Genomic DNA, 26008 nt, shown 5'->3' with positions numbered 1-26008 from the left:
ACTTATAGGTTTTATGTCAACTTTAAATGACGTGGAACATCCTGTAGGATAAAGAACAGCCATTAACATTAAAGTTCTCATGTAAAGCTGATGCATTTGATACATAAACATTTGACTACTGTAATTTGTAAGAGTAACACCTCTTTATTCAAGACAATCTTGGTGGGTTTATTCTCCCTGCTAAGTTTCAGTCTTGTTAAACAATCTGCTAAATAAGAGGCTCTTGAATCAAACAAAAACACTAAAGGCCTTAAGGTTTAAACTTTTACCCAAGAAGGAAGAAATCCTATTCAAAGAATTACCAAGAACGGTTTACTGTAGTGTAGGAAACAGTCTAAAATGTGGAAAAACAAGTCTTAATATTAGTTATAAAAGAACTACTTTGCCTTTACATTAAGTCAAAATTTGAAACCAGTGAAAGCTGATCTTGTCATTAACATAACAGCAGAAACACAAATGAAGGCCTCAGGCGGAGGACTCCAGGCCTCTGGAATCCTGTGTTTGGTCCACTCTTTCCTCCTTGTCGGTAAGTTTTCCATTGTTTTCTTCAACCAGAGGGTACTGCTGCAGGTTCAGGGTCAGCATGCGGCTGAACATGCACTCAGCAAACTGTGACAATAAGGGACAAACAATGTAGTGAATGCATTTTCATGTAATAAAGAAACTTCCAACATGTTTGAAATGTTTCTTACATCTGAGTAGACTCCCAGCAGAGCATCTGCCTTGGAGAAGAATTCCTCCTTCAGGGAGATGACAATGATCTGCATGTTCTTTCTGGACTCCTTTCTGATGAAACTGGTCAACTGAATGTGAACAAAATACCAACATAATGCGCAGGTAAGCACACAAAACCCGATACAACACTGACAATTACACTACCAGTCAGGTTTCCCAATTTAATTGAAATTTAAGTAGTTCAAATCAAGCAAATAACTCAGTAGGGGTGGACGGTACACAAGTGTCATAGTCATCACTGTTGTGATAGTGCACTATGACATGGGTTGTACAATGCCTTCAAAACAGGAGTAAATCAACAGCCTAATTATAAAAAATACTGAATTTTTATTACTTAAAAATGAATCAGTTGTGCTCCGAATATTTTTCCTTATATTTTGAATCAAATTAAAAGATAAAACATTATTGCTTCATCAGCTGTTGCCTTACAAGGTACAGTATGTGATCAAAAGGAGCGGTCAAACTGATCAGTTAAAAGTGTGGTGAGGTCACGTCAAAAGAAGCCACTTAAGTTTAAAGAGATGAGTCGAGTGTTAGAACAAGACAGGGACATAGAGGCAGCAACAGGAGAGGACACTCTTGTTTCCGAAAAGGGGGCACCTCAGCTGGCTATGTTGATTATTATTATTATTTGCAGTATTATGCAATGGAGGGCGGTTCGAGTCGCTTTCTTCTGTCGGAACCCATCCAAGCCAGAGAGGAAACTAACCAACCCTAACCATAACTGTAGGATTTCAGTTTTCAGTTTTCTGAGCCTTACTCAGGCCCAATGCCGACAATATTAGCTGCACTGAGGTTGTGTTACCCTGACACTAACGGTTATTGTTATTATTAATTATTGTCCAAATCTAGTCCTGTCTCCAGTATCCACACTCTATAATGCAGGTTATTTTGCCATGTCATGAGCACCAGCAACATGATGTTACACTTAAAAAATATCATGTCTGTGAAAATGAGGAGGCAACCTGCAAACGGGCAAAGCTGTGTGTGCAGCCAACCTGCGGTAGAGGAGTAGGTCCCAAAACCACAGGAGTGTTACTTCAGGCATTTTTTACCGCTGCTACACAATATAACATAAGACTAGTAAAGGATGGACAGATCTGACTTGACAATGCAAATAAAAGTGCAGAACTACAGTGATATCAATTTTGGGTCATATTGCCCACCCCGGATACACGGTACAAACTATTATGGTTAACAAAAAAAATTAGCATTTCATAGAAAACATACGAAAATGGAAATGGAAGTAAGTAAAGAGAAACTTTGTGAAAGTTTGGTGTTGAGTGGGCAGGAAAGTAGGTAAACTCTGGGTGAAACTGGAAATATAGTACCTTGTTGATGTTAGTGTTGTCCAAGGCTGCGTCCACTTCATCCAAGACAAGGAAAGGAGCAGGGCGGAAGCTGAGAGAAAAGACACAAGCACCAGTGTAAAAAAGCACAGTTACACAAACCACTGACATGAGTCGAATGAACCTAAGATCAATAGTTTCAGTACAAAAGAAAGTGAAAAAGAAGCAGCACCAATTGATGTATTAAGCGGAGATGTCAAGTAAATCTTTGCGATATCTTTACATAGAGTTGATGACACTGAAGAGGAGTATCAAAAAGCTCTTCAAATTACATCTTATATATTTTGTTACTCACTTCGTCAGTTTAAAAAACTCATGGTCTTTAGCTGCTAAGTTCCCCATTAAATGGTTTCTGAAATTGAATAACAATCTGCTTCATTGTAAATGTGATTTATAGTTTGGTTTGTAGTTTTGTTGAACTTCCAGGATTACCTGTGAATAGCAAACACCAGGGCCAGAGCAGCAATAGACTTTTCTCCACCAGACAGATTGTCCATGGACATGAAGGATTTTCCAGGCGCCACACAGTTGTAGTTGATGCCGCCAAGGTATGGTTCCTCTGGATTGTCTGGAGTCAAAATGGCCTGGAACACATACAGCACTGTATTGTAACTTCTTTTAATGGAACTTCTTCTTTTAGACACCTTGACCTTGTTTCTCACAAAGGGATTCTTCACAGAATTTACCTAGGTAACTTAATATTTTAATACCATGCAAAATTTAAATTAACAAATTTCAATGCACACAGGCAGTGTGTGTTGCAGTCAGTGAAGCTTTAACCTGATAACGTGGATGCCAAAATGAAGGCAAGACCTTCCGTGTCTCACACATGCCTTTCACACATCCAGGATGGCCCAGGCGTAGATCAGTATAGGATGGCATATAGATAAATACAGACAGGGAGGACAGAGGAAAACATGTGCATGTGTTGCTTCACCTGAGCACTGCTGTTCCTGCAAATTCTTTTATAGATCTGATCAATTACGACAGACACATGCTCGAAGCACTGGTTGAAGAGGTGGAGGCGCTGGGTTTTGACATGCTCGAACTCCTGGTTGCACTTTTTGGTAACTTTGGTGCTGGCTTCAAAGGCTGAGTGAAGGGGGGGGAGGGGCAAGGCTTAATAACCAGTCCAGGTACTTCAGTTATCACATGACAACTCAGTGTGATTACAACATTAAGCAACAGGTAGAAATCAAAAACGACTTAAATGTTTCAAAAAGTGGTTTTCAATGACAAACGTTTTTATGCAGACACAAACTTTAAAAGAAATGCCTGAGTAAAGAATTACCTTCGGTCACTCCCTGACACTTGTCCTTCACCTCAATCATCTTTTCCAGAGCTTTCAGGTTGGGGGCAGTGGTGCGATGCAGTTCTGACTCTATGGCGGACACTGACTCCTTCAGCTTCTCTAGTGAAGCCTCTACCTCCTTCTCTCCCTGCAGACTCTGTATAAACATATATTCAATACAAGTATGTGCTGTACAAATGTATTGTGGTACATGCTGGTCCCATGAATAAACAGAACTCAGATAAAATCAGGGAGATGATGAAGTTTCAAGTCTCACCCTGAGCTCAGCCTCCAGATCAGAGTAATCGATGACGAGTTGTGCCTCTCTCTCGTAGATGTCCATGGTAGCTGAAGTGCTTTCTGATTCTGTGTCCGGCTGCACAACAAACACAGATCAGTCACACCAAATGTTTTCAAATAACTCTTAAGTTTTACAGTAAATGTGCATGCATATCCCTTTGCAGACTTTAAAACCGACACCTGCACTTCTCCTGTGTCTCTCTGTGTCCTACCTGCACCCTACTGATTTCATCCAGGCTCCCTGACAGCAGAGTGATGGGCAGACTCTGGATCTTGCAGGCCAGCAGTAGGTTGTGTCTGGCCAAGCGTTTCTGCTCTAAAGCCGACTCTGCAGACATCACCTCACGCTGAAGCTTCACCAACTCTCTGACAGAAGGAGAAACGTTCCTTTTTTAAAACACGGCTATTTCTTATGGTTTTGTTCAGAGCTGGATTTTATTTTTCGTCATCATAAAAGTGGAAGATAAGGGCACTCTAAAAAATAAGAGTCACTCATATAATTTTTTTTACATGTACCAGCCTGTGTTTTTGAGACTGAAACTGTGTTATATGCTCTTGTAGAAGCCACTACTGAAGTCTGTATATCTACTGCATATGTGTTGTATTCACAATTTCAAGGAGAAATACTCCACTAACCACAATCCTCAAGTGTAATAGTTATGTGCTTGATTGGTGGGGCTCAGTGTCACAATGGAAATTGTTCAACGTTTTAACCTCATTAAGGATTTTCTGAAACGTCAATGGAGAAAATGAATGGAAAAGTTACATCCAGAACCAGAATAAACAGAAAGTGGGCAGTCACTGATCTCTATGGTTTGCACAAGTTAACATCACATTTTACATTTTACTTAAAGAGTCCCTACCTTCAATAAATTCCATTACAATTTCGTGAAAAAGTATATGAGCTACCTCCCAGAGGAGAAACCTCTGTAGAAGCATCTGCTGCTGAACTAATAGAAACAGTGGCAGTTGCACTAGTAATATTAGTGTAATTCTAACTGTTTGATCTCTTGAAGCCTTTGGGTTTTCTGGTCCAGCTCAGCTTTGGCAGCAGCCACTTGGTTCTTATTAGACAGCAGCCTGTTGTTCACCTCCAGCAGTTTGTTCTGAGCTTCCTCCACCAGCAGCAGCAGCTGCTCCTCATCCTGCAGAGAAACAATGAAACATGCAATGGCCGAAAAGTTTGATCTGAGCCAGAGTTGTCCAATACCAGTCCAAGAAACTACTAAACTCTTGATTCAACTTTTAGTTAGTGGGGCCATTATTTTTGGCCATGCTCATTGGAAACTAAATTGTAACTGTGCGCGGTATTTTACCCTCTGGCAAATAACAAGAGGTAGTCCAACACTGAGATGATTACCTTCTTCTGCTCTGCCATTGACCTCTTCTCCTTGTTGATAGTTGCCTCCATTTTGCAAAGCTTCTCTATCTGCTGCTTTAGTTGGTCTTGTTCGTACTCCAGCTGAGCACTCAGACGAGCACGCTGTGACTCAAACTCCAGCCTTAGGGGAGAGGAATGATGCATCAATGTGTTTATGTTGCAAATGACATGGAGTCTTACAGACGTACCGTGCAAATACTGTAATTTTATAAAACAAGTATACACAATACTAAAACATGTACAAAACTAAATCTGTATTTATAAGAAGATTACATACAATTACATTAAAAACATCATCAAATTAAGTTTCCATTAGAACCTGTTTTAGAGTTCATTCACCACTTGACAGTTCACAACCACAATCCTCCATGATCAAATCCCATCTCCTTCAAACAATTCACGCTGTGAAAAGCTAAATGTGTGTCAGAGTGTCCCGAAATACTGACTCATCAGAACGCATTAGGTGCATTGATGAAGATGTCTCTTGAGTCAGCCGAGGATCACTATGCTTGATTTATTTATAACCCTGGCTAAGTTAGTGACTCGATGGAGAGAAGGCCAACGGTAACTTCCTAACCATCTGACTGACTTACTGATGGAGTAATAAGTAGGGTTGCAAAGGGGCGGACAATTTCCAGAAACTTTCCATGGGAATATTTAGCTCGGGAATTTTGGGAATTTTGAAAAAAAAAACAATACGGAAAATTAAGCGCTGAGCAATAAAAACATCATTCAAAACTCTATTTTAAGATGAATGGAATGCAGCACAAGCTGCGTATTGAATGTCAAACCTACACTGTGCATTCTTCCATCACATGCACAGATAATTCCCAGCATCCCGCACACTACAGCAGGGCTATTGAGGCCTGCTGTAGTGTGCAATGGAAAAATCCTTACATGCAATGATTTGGCCTTTAACAAATAGCAAAGCATTTATTTGCAAGGCAATTTAACAAAACCCGCCTTGGTAGTTGACTCTTGAATCGCAGTTTGTCAAATGTTGCTGAGTCTGTAAATTAGACCCCAACCTCTGAGCCGTAGCCGCCCATTCTTGCGTTGACTGCTTTCTAGCGTAGTTAGCATGCTTCTCAGCAAAGTGACGGCTGATGTAGTACTCCTTGAAAACTGGGACAGTTTCTCGGCATATCAGGCATACAGCCTTCGATTGGACTTCAGTGAAAAGTATTTTGTTGTCCATTCCGTGTTAAACACTCGGCACTCATTGTCCACTTTTCGTTTCCTTGATCCGCTCATTTTACAGAAGGGCTTACAGGGCAAAGCGAAAAAGTGAAGGGAGATTATGTGCCCATTCGAGCCCTATACACAACACTCCCGGTCAAATTTAATTTAGCTGACGCTTTTATCCAAACCATCTTACAATAAGTGCATTCAACACCGAGGGTACAAACCAAGAACAACAAGAAGCAAGAAAGTACAATTTCCTCAAAAATTAAGTAAAACTACAAAGTGCTATAAGTAAGTGACATTAAAGTGCTACTAAATTGTTAGTTTAATTTACTTTGCCCATGTCTGATCTAGCCTATTTCTATTCATTTATCCATCAATTTTAAAATATTCTTAAAGACGATTCCAATTGTTTGGCCAACTATTTATATCTCTGGCATTGCTTTAGTGTTTTTTTACAAGATTTTTTCTCATCTTATTCTACAGAATAATGCCACGTGCACTATCTCATGTATGGAGACATTTCACCCCAGCCAATGTAGAAGGAAGGGCTGTGTACATTTGCAAATACTGCGCAAAGACCTATGTTAAGAATGACACAAAGATGAAGAAGCATATAGTCAAGTGCCCAAAGTTTCCTCAGGGCTCAAATCAGCCTATGACAAAACAAAATGTTTATATATATGTCTGTATATTAAAGGTAAATACAGTTAGTATAAATTACCCACAAAATTTCCAGTTTATTCCTGTATATTCCTGTATATATTCCCGAATATTCCCGTATATTCCTGTATATTCCAGTATATTCCCGTTAATTCCCATGGGAAGTTTCCAACTTTGAATATTCCCAGAATTTTGCAACCCTAGTCATAAGTAGACCAGAGGTGTAAAAAGTACTGAAGTACTGAAAGTAAAAGTACCTTTACTTTGATGAAATTTTACTTAAGTACAAGTAAAAGTACCCATCTAAAAATCCACTCAAGTAAAAGTAAAAAGTGGTTCATATAAAATGAACTTTAAGTAAAAGTTACTTATTTACTTCCAACAACCAAGAGTGAAGCTTGCATAGAGCCCAAAATGTGCTAGGGCCGGCCCTGTGTAGCGCAGTGATTCTCAAACTGTGTGGTGCGCCCCATCGAGGCATAACAGGTGGGGCGTGCGACCGGGAGGGGAAAATGCGAGGATGAACTAATATTATAGCCGAACTAATGCCTTGACGTCCGCATCTATTTAACGGCGGAGCAGTTAACAAATCGCTCTTTCTCCGTAGCCGGGGGTCGGCAACCCGCGGCTCTGCAGCCGCTCTGCAGTGGCTCCCTGTGCAGTGTTCTCCATGTTGCGCATATTTATTGCGAACAGTGAACTTTACGATCAGTTTTCATATGTTGAAGGTGCACTTGAGGGAACGTCATCCACTCTATGCAGCATCTACCACTACAGTGAGAGTTGCCTTGCGCCTTGAACTTTATTTTTTGACTCAGTAACGGACGTAATTTCCAATGTAGCGAAGTACAATACTTCATTCACAATCTACTTAAGTAAAAGTAAAATTACCCATTTCAAAAACTACTCAAAAAATTACAAAGTACACAAAAAAATACTCAATTACAGTAACGTGAGTAAATGTAATTCGTTACTTTACACCTCTGAAGTAGACCCACCTGATACCAGTGTATAACAGTTGTCACCCATCCTTTTTGATTCCAAACGTAAGCTGAGATCTACCACCCTGATATCTTCCAAAAAAACCATTAAGGAGTATCATATTTATTATTTTTGCAATTTCTGTTAAAGGTTGAATGTATGAATACAAATATACACAAAGAAAGGTAGTGATGCAGCTTTATCTATTCAATGCACAATGTTACCATTAATATCAATTCATATTTATTGCATCTGTTCAATGCACAATATTTAGCTTATGTAGAACAATGTTTTTACATAGGTTTTGCCTTGAATATGGCCATAAATATATGACTATTTAGTGTAGTCCTATTTACTCAAATAAATACCAGTACTATACAGTATGAAGCCTTGCATCTTCCGCTCCTGAAACTATTTCACAATAAAAAAAACTTTTAAAACAAAAGAATAGATTCTGTCAATGGAAATGCTTTTATTTTTAAACGCATACAGAAAGTGTTGCAAACATTTGTTTGTGACATAAATTCATGAGATAAAACAATAGAGCTCTGTTGAAAGATAATTTCCTCTGTTTATTCTGCAGTTAAGTACAATGTTTATCTGTCGATGTCACAAACGAATTTCCAACACTTCCGAACCAGTTTCAAAGTTTAAGCACTCAAGCGTTTCACTTTCTGAATCCATTCCTTTGTTCTAACAGAGCTTTGATTGTTATCGACAGACTGCAAGATTAATGACAAAAGTCATATATTGTGATTGTATTAAAAGGCTCACTTAAAACATCTATGAAACTTTAAAGCCCTGCATAATTCCTGACTCCAAATCACAAATTAAATATTTATCACTGAGATGTTTATCATAAATCATTTATCACAGACCTGGCTGGTTAAATCTAGCACATGTCACACAGATAAAAATGGTGAGCAGTTGTCGTACCTTTTCTTGTCAAGCTCTTCCTGCTGTTTAAGGTATTCCTGCTCATACTCTCGGATGCTGTCCACACCGATCTCAGCACAGAAGTCAGCAAACACCAGGTCCTCGATCTGAATACAAATATCATCTCATTAAAATTTGATGAGGTGTTATAAAATTATCAGGATTATTGAGAACAATTATGTCATTGAACTTTTAAAGCTCTTTTCATCTTAACAGTAGTATAGGAAATGTAGACAGTAGTGGTGTTGGAAAAATCAATTTTAATCCATGTCAGCATGAGGCAACAGGTTTTGAAAGTTCTGCAAATAAAGGAACCTGATCGATCTGGTCTCTGATCCTTCTCATCGTTGCATCCTTTGCCTCCACACTTTCCTGCTGCATCTTGATCTGAGAGTCCAGGTTTGCTAATTCACTCTCCATACGAGAAATCTCCTGAAAACCACAGGTAGACAGGAAAATACACTTAAAGAAGATACTGTGCAACTGCTCAGGAGTTGGGATCTAGAAAGCTGCACTGATTTTCAAATCTATGCTGAAACGAAACCTCTCTAAATATCGTCTACTAGTCAGAGATGTCCCCCATCCGGCCTCTTGACTGTCTCTCTCACACATACAACGTTTGAACCGGTAGCTGAGACAGCCAATCAGTTCAATCTGTTCAATTGGTTCCACTGTACGACTGTGGTCTTGGTTGTTAGGAGACTCTGGAAGATGTAAGCCTCTGCTTCATATGACATATTTACAAAAATGTGTGAGCTGCTACTGAAGTCATAGCTTCGTTTGTTGTATGTGTGAGTGATCTGCTTCAGTGTTATTATGGTATATCTTTGTGGATGCAAGTTGAATATAATATGTCTGGAGCTTTGGTTTATACAGACATCTACAGTAAAAATTTGACTTTCATCATACCGCTTGGCAGTGAAGGATATTTATTTTGCGAAGGTTTGCCAGCTCATTTTTTGAGTATTTGAGGCGGGTCTGAGCACCATGAGCCTGAGCAATGATCTGGTTCAGGTCTGACTCCTTTCTCTTCAGCCTCATCAGAGTCTGCCATAAACAAAAAAAACAGCAGGACTGTTCATTAGCATCCAAAAGAAATGTCCTAGCTCAATTACACAGTCTTGCACATTACGTTACATAATGTGTTATTTGGAAATTCAACGAAAAGTACAAAGTATCGTTGATAGAACTTATGTTATTTAAATAAAAGATGAAAGTTTGTATAGCTGAATAGAAAATAAACAAAACTAATCAAAGCTTTTGGACTCACGCGTAGCTCAGCTGTAAGCTGCTCCTTACGTTCCCTCAGATGTGTCATGTCTTTCTCGTCCCAGCAGCGAGCTTTGCTCCGCAGATCACTGGAGCCTCCAGAGATCACGCCTGACTTTGCAAACAGTGTCCCGTCCAGCGCTACGGTCTAAAGAAAACTGAATAAAGCATCTGCTACCAGAAAAGGCAAACATGCCCATCCTGACACATCCCGACTCAAACAACCATGACTGACAGTCAAGCTTACCTTATTCCGCTCCTGTCTGTCAAAGGCCATGCTCCGAGCTTCTTTGATCGTCTCACACACCAAGGTATTGCCACAGACAAACTGCACTACTTTTCTCAGCTGGGCGGCACCTGCAGCAGCGTTCACCTGGACAACATCCACCATCATCTTGGCGCCAGGCAGCTCCCTCAGTCTCTCATTCAGAGGAGTCACCTGAACACAGTGGTGATCACGTCAGTCCCAGGTCAAATTCATTCTTATCAGCGATTGATTATATTAAAAAATTGCTTAGCGTAATTATAATCCCAGAACCTAAGGGAAAAGTAACGGCGGATCACACACACTCACTCTCTCTCGCAGATTCAGCTGATGTCTCTGACTCGCTAAATAGTTAGGACTTGTTTTGGAAATGGTTTCAACTTACATCCAAGTAGTCGATGGGCAGAAAGGTTTCAGGTTCATAATGCTCCTCCTTAATAAAAGAGATGCAGTCACGCGCCACTTTCTCCGTGGTCACCACAATAGCATTCATGTAACGGCCAAACACCTTGGTGACAGCCAGCTGGTACTTCTTATGGATTGGACTGCATAAGTCCAACAGCTGACCATACTGGGACAGGGAAAATAAAGGAATAGATGAATGACGCATTGGGTTCACAAGAATAGGCCTCATAGTTACAGGACGTGTCTCCCATATTATACAACCAGACTTTATTTGTGAGAATTAACTCCCAGGTCTCTGAAAACTAAATTTGCTGGGGGTGAATCATATAGTATGATTTGAGTGATATGAATTGGTCTCTTACCACAGATTCAGGGTAAAGTCTGCGTAGCTTCTCTCGCATCTCTTTGCGCTGCAGCTGGCGCCGGCTTTCCTGTGTGTACAGACGGGCATTACCCAGCTCCTCCAGCACCTGCCCCATCTCCTGGTTCACCTCCTGGCTGCGCTGGCGTCCATGCTGCAGCTCTGCATTAAGACGCACCTCTTGCTGACCATACTCCTCAAGGGACGACCTGGGACATACAGTGCCTTTATAACATATGCTTGGTTTCCTTTTGAGATTCCACATCCTTACACCAAAGTATTTAATTCTTCACTGATAAATCACCGTGGAGTTATGTCTCACTGACAGCCAGGGAGAGTCTTACTAGAAGACATGACATTGTGCGAGACATGTGCTGATGAGGTACACTAATGACATACTTGCAGGTCCTGGTGTACTCCTCCAGCTTCTCTGTTCTACGTGTCAAATCTTCCAGCTGAGTGCGGTTGCTCCTGATGCCAACCTGCAGCAGGTGATTTGTAGTATTATAACAATTAATCACAGATTCAATGGTGACAAACAGTGCTATACATGTCTTGTTCAGCAGCTGTTCAGTCCGTGTTTACAAACTTCAAAAGATGTGTTGTGTCAGCAGAAATGTGTCTCCAACCTCAACTTCTTTCTTTCTGCACTGGTCAAAGGCCATCTTTTCGCAGTCCGCTTTCACCTCCCACTGCAGTTTCTCTGCCTGCTGGCTGAGGACAGTTGCCTGCTTTTGAGCCAGCTTCTTCAGGTCCTTGTATCGCTCTAACTGAAGCAGATATACATGCACAAACATGATAAGGATGCTCTGACAATGTCACTTTTTGCTTACTGTTTCCTGGTATTTTCCATCTGGTTGCAGGTCTAAGCTCTTATTTGAAAAATCTAGTTCCCCTTAGTCTTCAGCTGAAAATCTGGAACAGTTAAGAAGCCCCTGCCAGAGGATCTCAAAGTGCACTCAGGGTTGTGTGGGGGATAAAAATATGTAATTAACTGAGGAGCTATAAGTAATTAAAAGAACCTTAAATTCAATTTTACAATATACTGGAAGTCAATGTAAAGCCGCTAAAACCTGATTTTACCATGTTTAAATATAAGTTGCATAGCTTTGGACTCCAACCTGCTAGTTGCTCAAATTGAATCTTGTAACTTACTTTGCGGAGAAAGGAAATGGCGTTATTTGACAAACACTTACCTGATCCTCTTCCAGCTCGATGTCCCTCCTGTGGGAAGCTCCCTGCTGCTGGGCCTGCTCCTCGTAGTTCTTCCAGGTCCTGTCCAGTTCAGCGATCTCCCGTCGACCCTCTGCCAAGTCCTGCTTTTTGATGGCCAGCACACTCTGACCCTTCTTCAGGGCATAACTGACCTCCTCGGCCTTTTTCATGTGATGGGTGGTGTTAACCTTGGCTTTGATGTACTGAGACCGAGCCTGAGACAGGATATGTTCTTGGGCACTGGGTGACAGCACAAAAGGAGGCTCTGGTTAATTCTAGTCAATGGAATATTTTCTGACACAGACCCCCCATATATTGATATAGAAAGACAGACCCCTAATTTTTTTTTACATTTAATCTATTTACAAAACTCTCCTTCACACAAAAACTCACCGAATTTCCTTCTCAGTGTGCTGCTGCTCTCTAGTAAGACGTCCCTGTTCCTTCTTGTCAGTTTTGACCATGTGCTCCGAGCTCACCACTTTATTGTTCTTTGCAGCTGCAGCCAGCTGTTTCTCCTTCTGGATGTCACTGAGAGTGTTGATACCCCTCTCATTGTAGTAGAGCTCAGCCAGGCTTAGCTGCAGGCGGTTTTGGTGAAGGTCGTCAACCATTGACTGGTATTTCTGGGCCTGGAGAAAAGAGAGATGTGTGTGCATGTGAGTGTGTGTGGGGAGGGGGTTAATTGTCGGATGTCCATGCTCAAGAGAAGCTAAGGTCATCAAATTCAGTTGGTGCTAAACAGTCCAAATGTACAAATGTCCAAATGTCCAAATCTACCCAGAAGTGGCATTCAATGCTCTCTAGTAAGACGTCCAAGACGTTCAATGCCACTTGTGGGTACACGCACAACTGCAGCTAAAACTATGAGGTCTGACTGTCTGCATGGATGGTAAAAACGTTAAGGAATGATAGCGTTAGCGCAAGAACAAGCATGTGCCAAATAATGCTGTAAATAGCACAGCAGAAGGTAATACAATGCATCAATGGGGCAAAACACAGAGTTATAGGTCTCTAATGTTATAGTGAGAAGTGTTTAATTTGTTTGGTCAAGATAGTTAATGGGAAACAGTGCTTTGACATTGCCAGATAGGGCAAGGGCATTGGTGGAGGTATGCAGTCTCAGAGCGCTCTGCTAATTGGTTATTTGATGGAGGATTGATATTCTACCTTCCAGTTTGATAATCTTTTGCCTAAGGTGGTGGCTGCTAGAACAGTCAGGAGGAGAGGGGAGTGGCAGCATTATGGCATTTTCAAGAGGTTTTTAACAGTTCTCCTTTCTAAAACAAACATACCCAGAGTTTAAATCTGGAAAAATCCATCATTTTCACATTTAAAATCAATGTCTCTCCTATGCTGACAGAAGATGTTTATATTTGCTTCTAATGCTTTTACCTCAATTTTTTCCTGGGACACCTGCTTCCTCTCTACGGTGGCAGACTTCTTCATGTTAAACTGAAACTGTGTATTCTCTCTGGCCTTAAGCAGAGCCGCTTTCTTCTTATCGTACTCTGCAGCAAACTCTCCCGACTGACTGATTAGCTCGAACATTTTCGTCCTCTCCTTCGGGTCCTTCAAAGCAATGGACTCCACTGCCCCCTGGTGAGAAGTATCATGATTAACAGACTTGTTTTGCATGGCTTTTATTGTATAACAAGCCATTACGAACTGTGCCTGTGTCTAAAATACCCCCTAGGTTTTATGTCTTAATGTATTCATTTGGCAATATTTCTGTTATCTTTTCAACCGTGTTCATAAATTTCTCCTTCTCTTTCTCTACACTGAAAATAACATATTTCATTATTTTCTGAATAGACATAATTAGGGATTGACTAAATAGATGTTTTCAACAAATGTCGATAACAACCTGCTTCTCGTGGCCAATGAAGACAATGTTTAACCAATAATCCGACATTCTTTAATAAAAAAATTAATTGAATATAACCTGATCGCTGAATGTGAACCGGCGCACTCCTGTACTTGCAGTGATGCCTTTCTCATGTTAAAAGTCTTCATCCAGCTACTGAGCCTGAGCAAAACTAATTTGACTTATGTCAGAGGTCTGTAGGAAAACTTGCGTTGGTACCGCGTTGGTAAGGTACAGACCTTTCAGGTGACTTATAACATTGGTTTTGTTAAAACATGCAGTCCTTTTCCCTTCCTTTCAATCCAGGAAAGTTATTTGCATTGCTGCCACCTACTGACTTAAAAACGTCATTGCAAATATAGGCTCTTTTTATCAGCTTACAGTTAGTTTTTTTTATTATATATTCACTTATACCAGCATCCACAGCATGAAATATTGTCCGACGATAAACACTTGAATTTCAGTACCCTAGTAGCATTTGTAAGCAGTATAAACAAGTTTTACACAGTTTTTATTAACAATTATATCATCATAATGTTAAGACATCATCATCAACAGTGTTGTGGTCAGTGTGTTCCTTTATCATCTGCTCATACAGAAGGTGGAAAAGAATTGATACAGAAAGTTATCAATTAATACACATTTTTTATTAAATGTTTACATTATGCTTTTAGAAGCTAAATAGGAGGATTTAAAGTGATAAGTATTAGAGCTGGTCTTACTTATGCTCCACATGATATTGTTAATAATATAATTTCATGATATTACTTCATAACAACACCCATATATACAAGTTACAGTGAATATAACAACACTGTTACACATTTCGGTCTCTTGGCAGTTTACCTGAAGCACCAGACAGTTTCGGGCTTTGGTCACAACGCCAATCTTCTTAAGCTCTTCCAAGTATTTGACGAGACTAACTTGAACGCCGTTGATGCGATACTCAGAGGTGTTTCCTGAACAATACAATGAAAAGCAGTGAAGACTGATTGTAATCAAAAACTCCCAAACACTCTGAAGATAATAATGCGAGTTTTCAGTATTAGATTTCTCAGCAATGTTACCTAAATTTGAGACGAAACTATTAATCAGCATATTTTAAATCCTAAACTATTTCTTATACAAGTTACCCAATTTCACTTTGTGATGGCTGTTGAAAAGAGCTATCACTGTGTTGAATAAAGATATCACTATTATTATCAATACCAACCCCTTTTAATGAGGAACAAAGGAGAAGGAAATATGTGAGCAAAGTTTTTCTTATTAAAGAATATAAAGGTGCTATGTCAAAGGATAGAAAGCTTGTTTAACTCAAATTAAATACTGTGTTATAAAGTAACTTAACTATTTCAAATTAACTCCACTTCAACCATCAACATACAAATGTTACTGTGTGAATAATAGTGTAATAATGAATGTGACCTGAATTTTGACAGCCTTACATGTTTACTTCTCTTCACTGCAATTTGCTGTGAAATGATTTGAACCCACCGGTGATGCTACGACGGAAGACTGTCTCCTGCTCCTGGTCGTCACGGTACCGGATGGAGACCCGGGCCGTGCTGGACACAGGCTGGCCGATGTGGGCTCCGTGAACCAGGTCTCCAAGGTGCTTTACCCGGAGGAGGGCAGCCCGCTCCCCCATGGCGAAGCTCAGGGCGTCCATCACATTGGACTTGCCTAGTTTGAATTGCCATGTTACATATGTCCTGCTTCAATAATAAAAGTCGATAAAGTTCTACACAGAGGAGTTTGCTTCTGCCAGGTTAACGACCATGCTGAGCACTTTTTACATATTCAGACCAAGTCTGGATTAACAACATTGTTCATTTGGAGCATAAAGGATATTTAAACATACACGCTAACTGTAAATATAACTGGATGCTAGCAGCATGAATTAAAAATAATTAACTTCACAAAACGTCAGAAGTTTAGGCTAGTTAAGACACCAATGACGATGCTGGCATCGTCTGCTAGCATTAGCAGCTAGCATCGTCTGCTAGCATCAGCGGCTAGCATTAGCTGGCTAAAGAGCAGCAGAAATGGACGTTTGAAGTTACTTACCAGAACCATTTGTGCCAATTACACAATTAAATCGCATAAACGGGCCAATAACCTGCTTCCCTCGCCATGACTTGAAGTTTTCAATGTCAATTTGTTTCAGATAACCCATTTTAAGACCTCTTTAGCAAACTGAATGGAGACCCTGCCGTCTGCATCAGAGACGAAGTGAAAAAGGATGAAGGGCGCAGGTGCACATCAGCACCAAGCGGGAAACTGACGGGTTCTTTGAAAAGCTTTTCATATATATATGTACCGGATATACATGCATGTCTACATACATACTGTTCATACATACATTCCTACAGAATAAAAGTATAGACAAAGTGCATAATACAAAGAGTGCAATGTCAATTATACATGTATTAAATATATATATATATATATTACAAATGCATGCATAGATTAGGTATTTGTAGATGTGACTACAAATGTTTTCAATGCCTGAAGAACTGAGGTGGCATATGAACAGGGCCCAGATGTATATGCAACACCAGTATTAACAACTGTATCTTCAAATCCATTTAATTAACTTTGGTTTTGACTCATGTGGCTAACAAAGCCCAAAAGACAGTGAACAGATTTGCTTTTGTAATAAGACAAAGGCAAATGTTTAGATCAAAATATCTCATCTTTCAAGTCAGGTCCTGACTGTAAATGTGGAATGCCAAGTTAAGGCCTATTTCAAGACCCCGCCTATTTAATCCTTAGATCAAACCCCTACAACATAAGTAGAGTTTATTTTGTTATTTTTTAGACGTCTCATGTCTGTGCAAATAACTGCTCTATAATATCACGGAATATTGAAATGGACAAAGCAGAAATATATTTTAAAGAAGAAGTTAGGTAAAAATCCAAATACTATATCAGGTGGAAAGTGATTTGAAACTCAAGTCACATATAATGTGCAGTGTTTCTCTACAGATATAAAGTCAAATTTCAAGAAAGTCAAATAAAAGTAACACTTGTAGATTGACACAGAGACAAAAGTATACTGTATTTGTGACTTTATTGGTCAGTCTTGGAAACAGATGTCATACATCAGTGTAGAATACTGAGTAATGATGTTGCTCTTTTCATGTTCATACATTAGTCATTAATAAGGATGGTCACGGACATATCCCATGATATAATTCAGGGCCTGCCAGGTCTCGGAGGCGGTGGGAATGATCTGATTGGCCGGCAGAATGAAACCATAGCGACCCGTGTCCCTCAGCTCAAAGGCAAAGGAGTATTTGATGCCCAGATCGTAGGACCAGTCAATGCTGCCACCACTTGCTTGATCTGTCCGGAGAGGAAGACACATGATAGTCATGTTAATGGAAACTAATTGAGCTAATTTCAATATTAATACTGAGTCAGGCATATTACTGTTATTTTGTTTAATTGAAGTTTTGTTTAATTAAATAAGATGTATATTGTTTCAGCTTCAAGAAAAGTCTTTCCACAGTAGTTAGAGCTGTCAGTTTATCATTATTTACATCGGAAATTTTGATGTTTGTTTATTTTACTTAAGTGAAAGCAGAAACACCAAACTATAACAATACTCGATTACAAGTAAAGGTCATAAATTTCACTTCAGTTAAAAAACATGAGTATTATTATAAACATTTAGTTGGTTCGGAAATGTAAAGATAATTGTATTACTGTTGAGTTAATACAGTATAGAAATGTATTATATTTAATAAGATGTCATTTGCATGTAAAATTTGCAATGTCACTACTAACTACTTTTGATTACATTATAATAAATAAGAAGAAGAAGTATAGTGTTGGTGTGGTCAACTTATTATTATTTATATGGAATTTCCCAATCTTTTACATAAGCAAAAGTAAGAATACTAAAGAATTTCGGTAATAGTATTACAGTTTTATTAATGTTGATGTGCAATATGGAATTGTAATTTCTATTCATATTGTTGCTTAGTTCATACTCTAGAGAAGTGAATCCTTTACTAAAGGCTGGTCATTTGTATGTAAATGTTCTACCTGCAACATGGCTAGTCACTACTTTGAGGTCAACAGTTAATTAATGCGGCTGAACAAAAACAAAAAGTCTTTCTGCAAGGTTTCTAACTGAAGAATTTGAGATCACATAATATTGTAAAGAAGGATGAGAGAGTTACTTACAGATGATGTTGCAGATGCTTCCCACTTTGTACCTGGTGCCATAAAGAACAGCGAGCTTTCCCACTGCAGCTCTGCCAATAGAGTCCTAGAGGAAGAAAACAGCACATTATACTGAGGTGAGGAAATGACATAACAGAAAGAGAAGGAAAAAAGCTATGAAGTTATACTTTTTATTTATATATTTATTAAAAACTCATTCAAATGTTGTTGTTTTTTTTAAATGAGACAACCTTGGCAACTTGCAAGGCTGTAGCTGTAGATTTGTCCATTAATTTGTCTAAAAAAGGTTAGTCTAGCTTTGTTCGGACTGTAGACAAATAAGATTGTTTTCAAAAAGTACTGTAATTAAACTATTGATCGATTGGTGTGTTAAGACACAACAAACCCATCTGCATGGGTTCCTGTAGAAATTACTTTCAGTAACTATGCAACCACCATCTTTCTGAATTTAACGTCGTCAGCCCCAAAACACACTTTGATAAAAGGGGCCAATCTGATAATGTTACAGTGAAAAAAAAAAAAACTCCAAGGCAGAGGTAATCAATTAGAATATTCCAAAAAAAGCAAGGCCTTCATAAAATATGAGTAACTGCCGGTCAGTTGTACAACTGTGTTAACATGAAGCAGAATATGGCTTAGGAAAGTGACCAGGCGTACTTAAAGGAGATAGTTATTCATAGGTAGTAATGATGAGTTTATATTTTTTTAACCCCAGAGTGGCTAATTTGAATTTGAATCAGATATACAATTTTAATTAGGAAATAAACTGTAAGCCCCAGTTCTATAGCTAGGGGCAAAAGAATAGGGCATTTTTCAATATCCTACATCCTCTCATTTAGAAGCCTTGTTGATCCGACCTTCCCTATCTGCTATTTTCGTCTCTCTTACCAGCTCCTGCTGATGGGTCACGGCTCTACAGGAATAACCGTAGGGGTACATGAGCAGCTGGGAGTAAGCATGGACGGAGATGAAGGACTTGAAGTTGCCGTGGCTCTTGATCAGGTTCACCACGTTCTTTACTTCGATCTCGGAGTGAGCTGAGGGGCCGTGGTAGGAATCGGAGCAGGGGTTCCTACTGGCGCCAGGACCTGGAGGGAAGAGCAGAGAGGGAGACACATCATGATGAATTTCTGAGTTGAATTTAGTGTTTGGATAGACCACATACAAAGTGTATAGAGTATATGTCACATTTTAGCAGGTTGAGATTGATCACTAACTATTAAAATGTTACACAAGTTGAAAATCTGTGTATATTTTTTTTTAAATTAGTGTAAGGTCACAAATACCATATACATTCTCTGTGGGCTGACCATCAAAACAAAGTGTACACAAAGGTTTTCTGTACTTACCCCCAAATCCAGCATCCCAGTTCCTGTTGGGGTCGACTCCACGGCACACAGAGCCTGAGGTCTTGGAGCGGGTCTTACGCCACATACGGTCCTGTACGTCAGACCGCTTCAGTTAGTATCTATCACCATTTCATTTAGTCTTGCTATGATTTAAACTCCATGGTTGGGTGAGTTATATGTCCTTCAGGTTCTAATCCTCTGATTTCAATATAACTTGAATAAGAACAATATAAGTCAAGTTCTACTTCTTGGGAAAATCAATTGTCCCAAAAATTGCACTGATTGTTATCATGTACCCCTCTCAAAATATCCACCTTACACAAAAACCAAAGTCAGTGCATACATGTTTAATGCACTCCTATTGAGTGCTGGCGACATACGTTGGTGTGGGTGTAAACGTAGCCGTCAGGGTTGGTGAGGATCAGCATGTAAATATCCATGGTGTTCAGGAGGGAGGTGAGGGAAGCATCTGTGGCGTATTCACTGGCAATCTGAGCAAGAACACAGGGCACTGTATTTTAAGACACTGTATTTTCAAAAAACAGAAAGAAAACTTTGCTATCTTATGCATTTTATGTGACTGCAGTGTATGTACCAGAGAAGGAAAATAAGTTTATTGTCAAGAAGCTACTGAGGAGAAATATAAAGTCAAATGCACTACAAAAGTATACTTATTAACTTACATATAATTAAAGTGCAATTATTAATATGGCCTTCCCTAAATATGATTTACTTTTCTCAATTAATCAATACATTGTCTAAAATGGGGACATTTTTTGTCAAACAAAACTAAAACACAAAGAAATGTTATCTGTTCAATCCTCATATTTGAGAAGCTCGAACCAGTGAAAGTCAATAAGATAAATAAATAAAATAAAATAAAAGTTAATGAAAATAACACAAATAATTAATCAGCTGTCAAAAAGTAATTATTTTGTAAACTAAAAAATCATTTCAACTCTATTTATCATATTATAACTGTATCTGTACAGCCCCTTTTCTTCTGATGTATTTCTTCTGTTAAGCACAAATCAGTTCAACAACATAACATCATCCTGCTGTGGTACCTTGTTGGCTGTCCACACTCCGGTGGCCTGTGACACCCATTCCCTAGCATGGATCCCTGTGTCGATCCAGATAGCAGGACGCTTGGTGCCTCCAGTGCTGAACTAAACACAGAGAAAATGTTGATAAAATCCCACTTTTTTACTGTAGCCATAGAACTGTTATTTTGAACAATGAATTCCCTTCAGCATCTGTGTGATATACAGTGGTTTTAATGTAGCATGATGTCTGCAAAAGTTTTTTTTTCTCTCCTTATGAGCTACGGATGAAGAAGCTGGTTTAGGGTGAGGAGTTAATACTGGATAATGGGTCCTGACCAGCCCTATAGACGGATGCACAGATGAGACATTGATGAACCTAAAAATTACAGTGTCAAACTCACACCTTCATGGTGTTGACTGAGGGCAACATTGACTTTCCAATATCAGATGTTTCTGTCGTGCTTTAATTTATTTGTCATAATGCAAAAACACAAACATGCAGTCCCAAACAATAAACTCAAATAATTTGAGTTGTGTGGGGTGTTAATACTATTATTATCTTACCTTGAGCACATACATGGGCCTGTTCTCATAGGATCGCCCAATCTCCTCTTTGGTGACCAGCTGAGGGTACTGAGCCACCAGCGTGTCCATCCAGCTGTAGATCTGTGAGGGAGGTAGCATTCAATTACAGCCAACCATGCAATGAGAAGACATTGTACTTCGGTCAGGGGTCAGTAAAACCCTGGGCTTCATTTCAGTGCTGTTCACTGGGGGTGGGGCATTGTTTTACAGGTGAAATGAAAATATAGGGCTGTATATTTTTACTATGTTTTAATTGTCATCATTCATTTAAATTATTTATTATGATTGTATATGATCTTCCTGATGAGGAAGAGCTTATGTTCATATTCACTGAATCATTATTCAATTTATGATCACAATAACTATTTAAAAGCAAAGATAAGTAAAACCTTCTGATAGATTTCTGTATTTGTATAAGTTTCATTTTACCCAAGAACTGACTTCATATAACTGACTAGACTTGACTAATCTAGAATAGACTTGACTAGTGTAATAGAATAGAATAGAATAGAATAGAATAGTGTTTATAGCCTACGGTCTCAAGAGGATGATAGGCTCCAAAGTTGAAGCTCCTGGTGCTGCGCTCCTGCATCCGGTTCATCTCCATCTCAGCTTTCTCCTCATCAAGAACCTCCTGACAGTGCCATGTATGAAATTTAAAAAAGATCAGCATCATAATCACTTCATTATCAGGGTCAAATTCAAACCTAGGAGACAAATAGCCACAAGACAGCACTGATAAATCCGCTAAACCTTTCTGACAGAGGTAAAAGTATCACTGTATGCGAATGACAAACCTGCATGTTTTCAATCACGATGGTGAAAGGGATGGCATGGGCCTGGAGGTACTCCTTCACGGAGCTCAAACTGGAGCGTGGCACTCGGATGTCGACGGGAAGCTCAGTGGAGACTGGGTGGAGCCAAAAGTCCAGCTGGTCAGACAGACAATAAGGAGTCACAGACTGGACACCACCAAAGTTGAAGATGAAGTGTACTGAGCAGAATGTTGTTGTTTTTTAATTTCTCATATAGATCCAGTGAGCATGGAATGGCCAATGGTAAATAAAGATATTATATGACTCTTGATAAAGGATGTCCACATCTAAAAAATCCAATCTGAGATTTTACAGAAGTAGAGAATTTCTGGCTATAGTGGGATTTAGATTCATATGTGTCATGTTATTCATTTGATTCAAGTTATATTCATATATGAATCTAAATTATCTAATGCTCAAGTCAACTAAAACAAACAAGATTCATAATCAGTTGCAGTTCTATATGTATGATATGTATTTGCTATATTTGCTTGCATCTGAATCCACATTAAACTTATATCTTCTAAACCTTTAATATATAGCACACAATAATAATGAGGGGAGGTTAACAGCCAGCAGAGAACAGGTTTCTGACAGGAACATGACTCTGTTAACCTTCAACAGACAGAAACTCTCAAGTGGGAAGTTCGTGGGAAAGCTGTTTGGCACAAGCAGCTGAGAAAACCTGAGCGTAGGTGTTTGCAGTATTACTGTGTGTGTGTGTGTGTGTGTGTGTGTGTGTGTGTGTGTGTGTGTGTGTGTGTGTGTGTGTGTGTGTACGTGTGTGTGCATACCTCCCACTCCTCTTGGGTCTCCATGGCCCGCAAGAGTTGGAGATCTTCCTCCGACCGCACATTGACTCTTATGACCTGATCTCTGGAAGAAAATCAATTTAGTGTGAACGATTTTAGTATATATTAAATTATTTATAATGTTTCTGCATGATGCTCATAGTCATGACAGTTTACTGAGTTCAACAATAGAGGTTGATATTTAATTAATTGTTTTGTTTAGATTGTGTAGAACAGCTTGTACCCAGACAAATTATTCCCACTCTGTTGCCTTTCGAGAGTGTAATTAGGACTTGATCCCCCTCTAAAAAGAATCCTGTTCTACCCATTGAAAACCAATGGGTTTTATTTTTCATGCTGAACAGGGAGGAAACATTATCTAACTTCAACTTCATCTGTACAGCAGTTCAAGCAGAACATTGTTGATTCAAAGTAACACATCAATAATAGCGAAATTATAGACAAGTCAAAAAGGATGGGGCGAGGCCATTTAGTGCCTTGTACACAAATATATTTTTTAAATCCTGTAGCTGACAGGCAACCAATTTTCTCATTCTTGTATCCATTGTATTCAAGACTGAATCTTCTTATTATAAATAAAATTGCAGAGCTGATGGATCCTGAAAGTTTATTCTTATAATTGATGCTCTAACTTTAATCTCTGGACTACTAGTTATTCTATTTGCAGAAAAACATATGTTTACTCTGTAGCAACATTTTATTTTAAAATTTCTATACAGCACCAGCAAAGTCGCTAATAGCAAAATAAAATTTGATTTAAATTCTATATTTTCTGACAACTGGAAATTGTTGTTAGGTGCCGCATGTTGGCCTGATTGAAGTATCCTTTATTTTATCAATAACAAGTTATAAGTTTAAGTTATAAGTATTTAAATCAATAGGAAAAGAAAGGTTAAATGATAGTGGGAAATATTTAAAGCCCTGCCAAGCTTTAAATATCAATGGTCGCATAAAATAAAACTTTGACAGTCTCTGTGCCAACAAAGGTTAGAAGTCAAATGTTGAGGTGAATAAAATCAATATGATCGTTCTTTCAGCAGTGTTCACAGATAAACTCACCCGGTGAAAACCCTCTCAGCTGCATCTGCAGCCACAAGCACCAACACCAACCAGAGACCTCTCATGTTGCCTGTGTGTTCAGACCACACAAGTGTTGAGGCATCAGATCTCCTCGTCTCCTAATATCACCAGCAGACAGGTGGACCGTTCCCACGATGCAGAACACAGTTACTTCACTCTGCTGCTGATGACACGTCCCCTGTGTGGAAAAAAAGGTTATTTTGAGGGACAAATGTGCTGAATGAGCTTTGTTTAATCTGCCCAGAGCTCAGCTGCTGATAGTGGCAATTTCCCCCAGATATTCTCGTGACTTTAGTGAACTCTGATGCAATAACTTTGAGTATTACAGGGCTGTGTGTCTTCAATGTGAAAGAGAAACATGGATCAGCCCATAGGCTCCTGGTCTATTAAATTAATATAATATGCATTAGCTGGATATATGTGTCCTAAAACCATTAAATCTCTGATTTCCTCCTGGGTTGAATATGAAGTCCTTAGTTTTATGGCATGGACTGTGGTGACAGGCTGCAGTTAATATGAAGTTGAGTTAAGTCTATAGTTTTTCTTCTATTCTACTGGAGGACTGTGTTCACGGCTCCGTCAGTATCAGGTGGATTTCTGCTCTGCCCTATACCTCTCATCATTTGACCAACATCGCAGACTTTTGGTGAAACAGCACGTCTGTGGGATCATTTTGCACCCCCGACCAATGCTCTGCCCTGAGACGAGGAGAAGAAAAGAAAAAGTCCACAACCACAAAATATGTCCTACAAGCAGAATTCATCAAACCCTTTTATACACTCTCCCTGTCTCTGAGGTATATGTCCCCATATATCAGAACAGCAAGGTCAGCAGGTGAAGACCCTTTTCTTTTTCTACTGTGTACAGCCAGGGACACAAATAAATTATTTTCACAGCTTTGTGTTCAGAACTTGACAAGTTGACCTCAACCCTGTCAAACAGCAGTGAGATGAAGCCGAGGGCTGACTGTGAGTCAGACCCTGTGGCCGAATGAGAGTTAATCATTTTAACCAAAATCTGGGTGGATCCTGATACCAGAAGATAAAATTCCCATTGAATTTAAATGAGATACTCCACAACAACAAATGGCCATAATGTTCAGCTGTGCTCATATAATAAGAAGATGTAACTAAGAGATTGCAAAAATACTCACAAAAAACAGTAGGTGGCAGTGCACCATCACATTTCTATCACAGCACAGGAAATGTTATTTCCCTTCTATGTCTTCAGTGAGTGACATCTGATTTAGGAGGCTGAAATTACCCGCAACCTTTCATTATTGATCACACAGTGTCCTAATCACTGTCATTGTTAGAGATGTTGAGTATGGACATGTGAGGACATCTTTTAAAACGGCACTGTCACTAGAGCTGCTTTTGACAATTGATCAATTGTTTTGATTCCCTTTAAATCAAAAGCATCAAACTAGGTGGCTTCTTCATTAAGAATAAGGGTAACAGTTTTGCTCCTCTGTTTTATATGATTGTGAAATTAATATTTTGGGTTTTTGGATGGTTGATTGGACAAAGTAAGATCTTTAAAGATATTATCTTAGGATATTAAGGAAATTGTGACAGTCACACACTTTTCAAACACAGGATACTATACTGAAACCGTATACGTATATAACTTATGTAGATTCTAAACTACAGTAATATCCACAAACAAAATCATTGTACAACATAATTCTTGTTGTGAATAAGTGACTGTTACACCAGCTTCCAGCCCCTGATGATTATAGCATGTGGACATGTGTAGTAGAAGAGCACAGGTGTTATTGCGAACAGTGATGGTGGGTCGGTGCAGCTCACGTGTGACAGTGTGACAGAGAATGTGTCACAGTAACTGCTGAGAATAAAGCCCCATAAGCACCTGGTGTGTAATGCCCTCCCAGCATCTTCACAATCCTAATCATGTTTTATCA

The 26008-nt window shown here is 39.2% G+C and overlaps 2 protein-coding genes across 2 annotated transcripts; both read right to left on the bottom strand.

The window, feature by feature from the left end:
* Positions 1-465: 465 nt before the first annotated feature.
* Positions 466-16379, bottom strand: smc1b (structural maintenance of chromosomes 1B). Its single transcript, XM_053427852.1, has 25 exons — positions 16271-16379; positions 15698-15886; positions 15050-15162; positions 13732-13935; positions 12730-12968; positions 12318-12576; positions 11751-11891; positions 11521-11603; positions 11123-11330; positions 10741-10926; positions 10338-10529; positions 10092-10238; positions 9731-9868; positions 9137-9253; positions 8822-8928; positions 5036-5177; positions 4675-4820; positions 3888-4041; positions 3653-3751; positions 3376-3532; positions 3022-3176; positions 2517-2668; positions 2067-2136; positions 693-803; positions 466-609 (listed from the first exon to the last, which is right to left on the bottom strand). The coding sequence occupies exons 1-25, from the start codon at positions 16377-16379 to the stop codon at positions 466-468; spliced, it is 3762 nt and encodes a 1253-aa protein (XP_053283827.1).
* An 878-nt stretch (positions 16380-17257) lies between these two features.
* cpa4 (carboxypeptidase A4) lies at positions 17258-24240 on the bottom strand. The gene is made up of 11 exons (XM_053427853.1): positions 24064-24240; positions 22987-23068; positions 22175-22309; positions 21913-22011; positions 21357-21458; positions 20814-20915; positions 20127-20237; positions 19747-19837; positions 19286-19485; positions 18398-18482; positions 17258-17551 (listed from the first exon to the last, which is right to left on the bottom strand). The coding sequence occupies exons 1-11, from the start codon at positions 24126-24128 to the stop codon at positions 17364-17366; spliced, it is 1260 nt and encodes a 419-aa protein (XP_053283828.1). The 5' UTR covers positions 24129-24240; the 3' UTR covers positions 17258-17363.
* Positions 24241-26008: the final 1768 nt, after the last annotated feature.

This window comes from Pleuronectes platessa, chromosome 7, assembly GCF_947347685.1.
Source record: "Pleuronectes platessa chromosome 7, fPlePla1.1, whole genome shotgun sequence".
Lineage (NCBI taxonomy): Eukaryota > Metazoa > Chordata > Actinopteri > Pleuronectiformes > Pleuronectidae > Pleuronectes > Pleuronectes platessa.
Note: the sequence above shows the minus strand (reverse complement) of the source record. Positions and strands in the feature narration are given on the sequence as shown.

Bases quoted from the DNA above. Each gene is read 5' to 3' on its own strand.
- smc1b (XM_053427852.1), bottom strand. From the start codon at position 16,379: ATGGGTTATCTGAAACAAATTGACATTGAAAACTTCAAGTCATGGCGA. The intron at 9,869-10,091 runs GTGAGTCCAAAA...TGTTTATGGCAG, and splicing joins AGCTTACAGCTGAGCTACGC to ACTCTGATGAGGCTGAAGAG. The intron at 610-692 runs GTAAGAAACATT...TTATTGTCACAG, and splicing joins TGCTGGGAGTCTACTCAGAT to TTTGCTGAGTGCATGTTCAG.
- cpa4 (XM_053427853.1), bottom strand. From the start codon at position 24,128: ATGAGAGGTCTCTGGTTGGTGTTGGTGCTTGTGGCTGCAGATGCAGCT. The intron at 23,069-24,063 runs GTGAGTTTATCT...ATTTTCTTCCAG, and splicing joins GCTGAGAGGGTTTTCACCGG to AGATCAGGTCATAAGAGTCA. The intron at 18,483-19,285 runs GTAAGAGAGACG...TTCTTCCTCTAG, and splicing joins TGACCCATCAGCAGGAGCTG to GACTCTATTGGCAGAGCTGC.